Source organism: Armigeres subalbatus, chromosome 2, assembly GCF_024139115.2.
Source record: "Armigeres subalbatus isolate Guangzhou_Male chromosome 2, GZ_Asu_2, whole genome shotgun sequence".
NCBI classification, from domain to species: domain Eukaryota; kingdom Metazoa; phylum Arthropoda; class Insecta; order Diptera; family Culicidae; genus Armigeres; species Armigeres subalbatus.
In genome coordinates, this window is record NC_085140.1 from 115,089,265 (window position 1) to 115,099,306 (window position 10,042).

Here is a 10,042-nt window from a genome sequence, read left to right on the forward strand (position 1 = left end):
CTGAAATTTTATTATGTACGCCAACATTATTCTGAAAAATAAATCTGATATTCCGCCAATTTCAATCTTGGCGAAATTTCCGAAATAATTCCTAAAGAAGTTTCTGGAGAAATGTAGGATTTTTTCATAGGAGATTCCTTTTACATTTTCTTAGTCAAACCCTACAAAATACCTGAATTCTATCCGAAACTTTGTTGAAGACATTTCCAATGGAAGGTTGAAAAAAAAAATTGATGGAATTTTCAACGAACTAGTCAAAGATTCCGACAGGTATTTCCCAAGAAATTCCGTATGGTATTTCCGAATTATTTTCTAAAGGAATTATATCTTAAGGATTTTCCACTGATATTACTGTTGGCGAGGCAGCTTGCTGCCAGCGCGCATCTATGCATTCAGTAAGCTTATCCACAAACACAACCGACGAAGAGCTGCTATAGGTAATGTAAAAGTTGGCAACGTCAATTAGCGAAGTAAGGATATATAAACAAAATCGAGAAGTCGCCTTAAAATCTAAAAGCTAAACTAAATTACAATTGTTTCTATTCTGAACTAAAAATAATTATTATAAAGTTGGGAAGTTCTTATTACTACAGTGGTTTATATTAGATAAAAATGTTGAATTCATTTGAGACTACTGAAATACTACATCAATTTACTTATTAGCTAGATTCCCAACATAATTTGTTTCGAGCCTAGCCCTAATTCCCATCTAACGTAAAAAGCGCACAATCACGGTAAGGGTAAACAGTTCAATTTCATCGTAAACGACTCTAATTACAATATAATTACTAGAAATCGACAGAAAGCTACGAACGACCACATAAGGGACTAAACGTAAGTCAACTAATCTAAGAACAAACTATGAATCTTATGAAAGCACTGATTGTATAACATAAACTTATATCTATTATTACACTACATAAATGAATTATGAGTAAATTATGCTATTACAATTATGTATAACGTTACCTTTGCCAGGAAAATTATAATTCAGCCGTTGAACAACACCCAGTCTCGTGTTTCATTGCGGCAATTATAGTTACGGATTTAACCCTTCAGTCCCGTTGGTATAAAACCAACAAGTTATAATTTTCGTTTATACTTCGGATATGTCAAGTCGTGGGGCGCACGGTTCCAGTAAGGGCGTTAAAGGGCAAAATAAGGGCAAGAGCTCGAAAACAAAAGTGGTTGAGGTGGTCGATAGTGGTATAATATCAGTGGTGGTCACGGGAGCTCCTGACGAGATGGAAGGTCAAACTTTAGTCGGTAGGACTTGCAAATCTTATGAAGTTCCGGATTCCGATGAAATGGTGTAGTGTGACAAGTGCGATAAGTGGCATCATTTTGGCTGTGTTGGTGTTACGGAGGAGGTGGCGGACCACAGTTGGAGCTGTCCAAAGTGCTTATCGGCAGAATGGGCTCAGCGAACTGGATCTACCTCCAGCAAACAACTCCAACCAGCACGTGGTGCGAAGAATGGCACGGATGTGGTAAATCAGCGAATGTCAGAGGATCCGGATAAGAAATGCGAGCAAGGTTCAGTAGCAGTTCTCGACGTAGATAAGGAGCAGGCCAGTAGTCAAAAGGAAGCGGATGGCAAGCAGTCACGTTCAGGAAGCAAAGGCCCAAAGGAAACGAATAGCAAACAGGTACAGTCAGATAGCAAAAAGGCCAACAGTCTGGAAGAATCAAGTATTTTGTCGATATCATCGTCCCGTAGATCTTCAGGAACACTACTAAAGCTACAATTACAGAAACTAGAGGAGGAAGAGAGGCTGGCAAGAGATTTCCTAGAAAGAAAGTATGCACTTTTAGAGGAAGCAGCAAGTGAGAAAAGTTCTAGGGCGAGCTCAAGCTTAAGTCGAGTGCGCGACTGGGTGCATGGCAACAAAACCAATCGGAAAGAGGGAGCTATGCTGAACCCGAATGAGGATATCTTCGATCCAGAGAGACACTCCACGAAAAATCCAGCACAATTTGAAAGTTTAAATCCCTTAGCAGCACAGCGAGAGCGGATGGTTCCACTAAGGCAGGATCAACTAACCATTGGAAGAACCTTCTCGGTGAAAGCAACGTCCAATGATGTCGGTAGGCCAACCCATTCAGCGGGGGTTCTGGCAAATCGGGAATGTGGTCCCGAACGATTACTATCGATGCGTCACTACGCTAGTGGAAGATCAAAACATCAGGAGGAATCAGACGACCAATGTCTGCTCAGCAAGAGGCAATTGGCGGCACGTCAAGCGGTATCGAAGGACCTGCCGAGCTTTTCTGGGAACCCAGAAGAGTGGCCTCTGTTATATTCTTCCTATATCAATACCACAACCATGTGTGGGTTCACGGATGCAGAGAACGCGATCCGATTGCAAAATGCCTAACGGGGAAGGCATACGACACCGTAAAGAGCCGTTTGATGCATCCATCAAATATTGAAGGAGTTATTGCTACACTTCGGATGCGATTTGGACAGCCTGAAGCAATGGTTCATTCGCTTATAGCGAAGATTACAGCTTTACCTCCATTACGAGAAGACAAATTGGAGACAATAGTGGATTTTGCTGTTGAAGTTTCCAAATTTCTGCGCGATCATAGATGCATGCGAGCTGGAGGATCATCTATATAATGTGTCTCTTTTGCATCAACTCGTTAGTAAACTACCGCCATCTATCAAATTGGACTGGGCAAGATATCGGCAGACATTTTCTCGAGTCAACCTCACGACCTTTGGAAACTGGATAAACTCTTTAGCAGAAGCGGCTAGTACTGTGATTATACCTGGAGTCCAGAGTTCCAAGTATCCAAAGACCGAGACCAGGCCAACAAAGAAAAACACAGGATTTCTCAACGCGCACACAGCATCTAGCGAATCTGAATCGGAGCCGCCGAAGGAAACTAATAGGAAAACTCTAAATGAATGTTTGGTTTGTAAGGGAAGCTGCAAGACAATAGAAAAATACATGCAATTTCAGGAGTTATCTAGAGATTCGCGTTGGGCAATAATACGTGACTGCAATTTGTGCCGCCGTTGTCTTACAACGCACAGCGGACTATGCAAGGCTAAGGTATGCGGTAAAAATGGTTGCACGCGGAAGCATCATGAGCTGCTACATAACGCAAACCAAGACAAAAGAGAGGAGAACCCAGCGACTGAAGAACACAGACAAGATCGACAGGGAACGAGTACATCACGGCACGATTGCAACACTCATCGCTCTGGCTGGTGCATCTCTCTGTTCCGTTATCTTTATCCGTAAGTATAATTCTTCGTCTGGTTTTGAACGCGCTTTGTTTACATCGGTGTGTCACAGTAAATTACACAGTATTATAGCATAATTCGTATTCTTCGATTGCCCGTATCGACGCAGAACACTTACGTGAATTTGTATATTCTGGAGTTCATTCAAGTTATCGAAGTGATTGGTGCGATTTGCCACTTAAAAATAGTGAACACTGACTGATACCAACAATGGCTTCCATTTGTTTTGCCTGCAGCAACGATCTCGTTGTGGAAGATGAAATTGTATGTGGTGGTTTTTGTAAGTCAACATTTCATATCGGTTGCGTACATCTGTGTGCAGAAACCCGTACTCTCATCCAGACAAACTCACAACTTTTCTGGATGTGTTTGTCCTGTACGAAAATGATGCAAAATGCAAACTTTCGTCAGGCAATTGCATCGACCAATGAGGCTATGCTACACCTCGAGGTGCAGCAGAACAAAGTGTTAGAAGAACTGCGAACCGAAATCAAACAAAACACAGCGAAAATCAATTCTATACTTAGCCTGACACCCCGCACTCCAAAACGTGTAGGAGAATTCAGTTTCTCTTCACAGCTTGCTAAAAGGAATAGAATTGATGGTAGCAATTCCGAAAAACCGCAAACTATACGAAAAGAGCAGATAGGGAGCAAAGAGGATGATCAAAGCTTCGTCGTACCCTTGGCTCGACGCGAGCAAAAATGTTGGTTGTATCTCTCACAATTTGACCCCAGTGCTACTACAGATGACATTTCACAATTGGTAAAGCGAAATTTGGAAACTGAGTCGGAGGTACAAGCGGTTAAGCTCATTCCTAAGGGTCGAAAACTTGAGGAATTGTCCTTCGTTTCCTTCAAGGTCGGTGTACAAATGGATTTAAGAGAAAAGGCACTGCTGGCCACGTCGTGGCAAAAGGGTATATATTTCCGAGAGTTCGAATTTGCTCGTTCCACACGCCCTGAGGTCTTTCGTTTCGAGCCCTAGTCTCAATTTGCACGCACCCGTCATCGTTTCTCCGCCAACGTTCTCAAATTCTCCCACCTCCTCTACGTCCGTTTCTTTTCCTGGAACGAATAAAGCAAATCAGACTCGCTCCTATGAAGAGTTGCGTATCTATTACCAAAACATGAACAGCATCCGCGGTGCTAATCGATTGCAGTCAGTGTTCTTGTCGTCCCTCGAACATGACTATGATATTTATGTTTTCTGTGAAACCAATTTGGATCTCTTAATAACGAATCAAATGATATTTCATGAATCATACGTTACATACCGTTGCGATCGTACATTGTCCAATGCTGATAAATCCTCTGGCGGCGGTGTTCTTATTGCCGTGAAAGCCTCGCTCGCTAGCTCCATCGTCAAAGAATCAATCTGCAATGAAGAAGCCACAGTGAAAATATCAATTGGAGATATTGATTTATTTTTGTGCTGTATTTACTTACCTCCCGACGCAAGCCTGGCACGGTATAGATCGTATACCGAGAGCGTTCGCAGCATGGTTGAAGTAGTGAGTCCTGAAAGCAAATTCATCGTTGTTGGCGATTTCAATTTGAAAAACACTACTTGGTACCGTGAAAATGAAAATGATCTTCATCTCTTACCTCTACAAGTTCGCACACCGGAGGAATCCATCACTGTTGACGAAATGTCTTCCAGTGGTTTGCTGCAAGTGTGTGGAATACCGAATCAAAACAATCGCTTTCTCGATCTTATTTTCACTAACGACGAGGAGTGCGTTCAAACTGAGCTGTGTGAACCTTTAGTTCAAAATGAAACGCACCACAATGCGATGATGCTCACCGTTAACTACAACAAGCTCATTTACGACGAGGACTCAACAATCGATCAGCCAACACGCACGCGACTGGACTTGCAGCGGTGTGATCACACTGCTGTCATGCAAGAGCTATTAGCCGTAGAATGGAGTGACATTTTCATTGAGAATGATTGCTTCGACTCACAAATAATGAAACCTATGATCGATTCCATGGTAAGCTTCCTGTGCTGCTTCGAGATGTTTGATTTATTAGGTAGTGATTTTCATCATGTGAGTAACGCTGTTGATTTTAACGTACTGGCATTTTACGCTATCGCTATCGAAGCACTGTCGCATTATTAGTAATAAGCCAGGAAGTGCTAGGTACCCAGAATGGTTTGATTTCGATACAATACAGCTAATGAAGACTAAGAAGAAGCTCTACAACAAATTTCGAAAAAGTAAATCTCATCATGACGAATGCATGTATAGGCAAGCTAGAAGTGAATTTAAAAATAAGCAGCGATCGCAGTATAAAGCGTATATGCACGAAATATAACTGAATATTCAGGGAAATCCAAAACTATTTTGGCCCTATGTACGGAAGAAGCGACGTCACACAGGAATCCCAGTAAATGTCATGTACCATTCCAAAAAAGCTGACTGCTCTGAACATGCAACTGTGCTGATCGCTGATTTTTTCAATGCTGTTTATTCAGAATGTAATCAGATTGAGGCACACGAAATCAACACATGTAATGAAAGGTTCCCGGAGTTTTCTTTAACTCTTGCCGAAGTGCGTCAAAAAATAGAACAGTTGGACATCTCCAAAAGCACCGGTCCTGACGGTATTTCGAACTTTTCGGTCAAGAAGTATGTTGATGCATTTGCAGTACCTTTAAGTAGTCTGTTCAACCTGTCTTTACGTTGCGGCAACTTCCCAATACTGTGGAAAATATCGCATATTGTACCAGTCCATAAAAAGGGTTCCAAGCAAGCAGTGGAGAATTATCGAGGTATAGCTATTTTATCGGCAATACCAAAAATGTTCGAAAGCCTTGTATACGATCGACTCTATGCGTGGATTGAACCCAGGATTTCAGTTCAGCAGCATGGTTTCATGAAAAAACGATCTACAACGACCAATTTGGCAGAATTTGTGTCGAGGACAACGCAATGGATGATGGACGGTCTGCAAGTGGATGCAATTTATACGGATATGTCAAAAGCATTCGATGTAATTAACACTAACGCCATATTGTCTGTCTTGGGAAAGCATGGCATTGAAGGATCAGTACTTTGTTGGCTGCGAACATATTTGGAAAACCGGATTCAGTACGTTAAGGTTAATAAATCGAGATCTAAGCCGTTCCGAGTAAATTCTGGTGTACCGCAAGGCAGCCATTTGGGCCCTTTACTCTTCATCGTCATTATGAATGAATTGCCGAGTTTCCTGGAAGGCGCATATATTCTTATCTACGCTGACGATGTTAAAATTTTCTTCCCAATACGTCGTTTCGAGGACTGCTGGAATCTTCAACGAAATCTTGATCGCTTCTCAAATTTCTGTGCGAAGTTTGGCCTAAAGTTAATGTATCAAAATGTTGTGTAGTATCGTTCTCCAGAAAGATTAACACAATTAATTTTGATTACCGGGTGAATACAATGCTGATAAATCGGACAACGTGTACAAATGACTTAGGGATTGAATTGGACCGTGGATTAACTTTTGTTAATCACACAGAAAAGAAAGTGATTGCGAAGGCAAACGCAATGTTTGGAATGATCAAACGTCTTGGACATGATTTTGATGATCCCTATACTATAATCGCCCTCTACGTCGGACTGGTCCGTTCAAGTATAGAGTATGCAGGAATAGTTTGGCAACCGTATTACGAAACACACAAATCAAGAATCGAAAGCATACAGAAATTTGTGCGCTTCGCGCTTCGAAATCTGGGCTGAGAGATGCTTTACCCAACTACAACTCGCTATGTATGCTGGTTGGGCTCGATACATTAGAAACCCGGAGAAAGGTAGCTGACGCGCTCTTTTTAAAGGATATTATTGACGGAAAATATGTGTCTCCTTACTCGTTAGGACAAGTTACTTTTTACGAGGGAAGAGTAGGTTTAAGATATTCTCGACAATTTCAAATTCCCAACAGATTTCAGAACTATGCTAGAAATGAACCGATGTATCGTATGATGTCTCTGTATAATGCAAACTGTGAACGTTTAAATGTAATAATGTCTAGAGAACAAATCAAACATGTACTTAGTCATAGTTTTTAGTTGAATGACCAATGAATGTATGTATTTTAGAATAAGATAATGGGCATGCTGCCTACCATCAAATAAATCAAATCAAATCTCCCAGTCACTCTTTACGGAAAGAATGGAAACGTTCAAACATTTGCCTTTCTGGACGAAGGGTCAAAGCTCACTCTCATGGATGAAGACCTTGTTGATGAGTTGGGATTGGATGGAATTCAAAGTCCACTATACCTTCGATGGACGGGTGGCACTGAGCGGTGCGAAGAAGGCTCCTGTACTACAGTCGCCTCTCCACATCTCGATATTGAAGGGACCATGGAGATAAGGAGAGATCGAGGAGTGGAAGGAAAATTGAAATGGGTACTAGATCCAAAAAAAGCTCGTTGCTATGTAAAACAAATGTCGTTTCTTGTTGTTGATGTGTTTGTTATTGTCCAAAGATGGTCTAGTAGCCTAAATATTTGAACATATCGACATAAGGAGAGTAAATCCTGAACAAAATATGATCAGAACAGATCATAGATAGAGAGAGAGAGGTTATCGAGATGTAGAAAGCTTAAATGTATGTAGATTGAAGGGACTGAGCAAACCATCGACATAGGGAGAGATATCGAGATGTAGAACATCGAGATGTAGAGAGTCGACTGTACTACCGTTTCGATTGCAGGCACATACAGTGGAGCAAGAAGGTTTGAACTAAATGAAGTGCGAACAGTAAAGGAACTCCAGCTGCCAACACAGTCGCTAGATGCAGAGAACATGAAAAAGCAGTTTCCTCATCTGCGTGGCTTACCCATTGAGTCATACAAATGCGCTCGTCCTCGAATTTTGATTGGCCTGAAGCACGCACATGTGAGTCTTGTTCTGCAAAGTCGAGAAGGGAAGCAAGAGCAGCCAATTGCAATCAAGACTCGATTGGGATGGACCGTATGCGGTGGAAGCGATGCAGAGAATGCGCCTAACATGGTACATTACTCTTTTCATGTAGGAATGCGCGAAGGTAGTACGGATGAAGACCTGCATCAGGCTATGAAGGAATATTTCGCTCTCGATAGCCTTGGTGTGACAAAGTCTAGTGAAGCACTATTGTCTTCCGAGGATCAGCGTAGCTGTAGAATACTGGAATCACTAACGAAATTCAACGGTGAACGGTATGAAACAGGTCTGCTCTGGCGCTATGACGACATCCGTCTACCGGACAGTCGACCAATGGCACTACGACGACATCGTTTATTGGAAAAGCGACTGCGCAAGGATCCAGACCTAGAAAAGATCATGAATCAGAAAATTAAAGAATATCTTGAAAAGGGGTACATTCGTAAACTGCCTAAGGAAGAAGACGTACGTTCCACCTCACGTTCGTGGTATCTACCCATATTCTCAGTGATTAATCCGAACAAGCCGGGAAAAGTGCGAATGGTTTGGGATGCCGCAGCTACAATTTTTGGAGTCTCGCTGAATTCCGCTCTTCTAAAAGGTCCCGATCAGCTGTGTTCGCTGTTTGCCATTCTACTTCAGTTCCGTGAGCATTGCATTGGACTAACCGGCGATATACGTGAGATGTATCATCAGGTTGTAATTCGGGATCAGGACTGCCCATGTCAACGATTCTTCTGGAAGGACGACACTGGGGAAGTTGCCGTTTTCGAAATGCGCGTAATGACTTTCGGAGCATGTTGCTCGCCCAGCAGCGCCCAATTCGACAAAAATATAAATGCGGAACGGTTCACAGAAAAGTATCCAAAAGCGGTTGACACCATCATCAAACGTCACTATGTGGATGACATGTTAGTGAGCGTGGAGACGAAAGAGGAAGCTATTCTTTTAGCGCATCAAGTAAAATACGTACACTCTCATGGCGGGTTTGAAATCCGTAACTGGATAAGCAACTCCCCGGCAGTACTGAAATCACTCGGATCAATCACGGACAAATCAATTCACACGAAGACGAAGAATCTAAACGATTCAGCTGAACTAGCTACGGAGAAAGTATTGGGACGATGGTGGTGCACTCAAAAAGACACGTTTACGTTCAAAATAGGATGGACCCGTTATGACGAAGCGCTGTTGACTGGAAGACGACGACCCTCGAAGCGCGAAGTGCTGAAAGTGCTCAGGACAATTTTGACCCCTCGGTATGATTGCTCACTTCCTTATCTTTTGAAGGTTTTATTGCAAGAAATTTGGCGATCTGGTATTCAATGGGATGAAGAAATCAATGACGTTCTATTTTTCAAATGGCAAACTTGGCTACAAGTGCTACCAGAAGTCGAAAGCGTTCAAATACCTCGATGCTACAATGCTCAAAAATCTCCAAACAGTGACGTAGAACTGCACATTCGTTGACGCTAGTGAGAACGCATTTGCTGCCGTGTCATATCTTCGTTTCAATGATAGTGATGCAGTTGAATGTGTAATTGTTGCGGCAAAAACACGAGTAGCTCCACTGAAATTCCAGTCTATACCTAGGCTTGAGCTACAAGCTGCAGTTCTAGGAGCACGATTGGCGCAGACCATACTGGAATCCCTATCCTTTGGAGTAGCACGCCGTTGCTTTTGGAGTGATTCCTGAGACGTATTGTGTTGGATCAATTCGGATCACCGTCGCTTTACACAATTTGTAGCCCACCGTGTTAGTGAACTACTCGATACCACGGAGGCAAGGGAGTGGCGCTGGGTGCCAACGAAAGACAACGTCGCAGATGATGCCACCAAATGGCAGGGACGACCTGATCTGACCGTTGGTAG

At 42.5% G+C, this 10,042-nt stretch overlaps 1 protein-coding gene across 1 annotated transcript; it reads left to right on the plus strand.

Annotated features, from left to right (window-relative positions):
- Positions 1-1,109: 1,109 nt before the first annotated feature.
- LOC134209172 (uncharacterized) lies at positions 1,110-2,378 on the plus strand. The gene is made up of 2 exons (XM_062685155.1): positions 1,110-1,262; positions 1,317-2,378. Exons 1-2 carry the CDS (start codon positions 1,110-1,112, stop codon positions 2,376-2,378), a joined length of 1,215 nt encoding a protein of 404 aa, XP_062541139.1.
- The last annotated feature ends 7,664 nt before the right edge of the window (positions 2,379-10,042 follow it).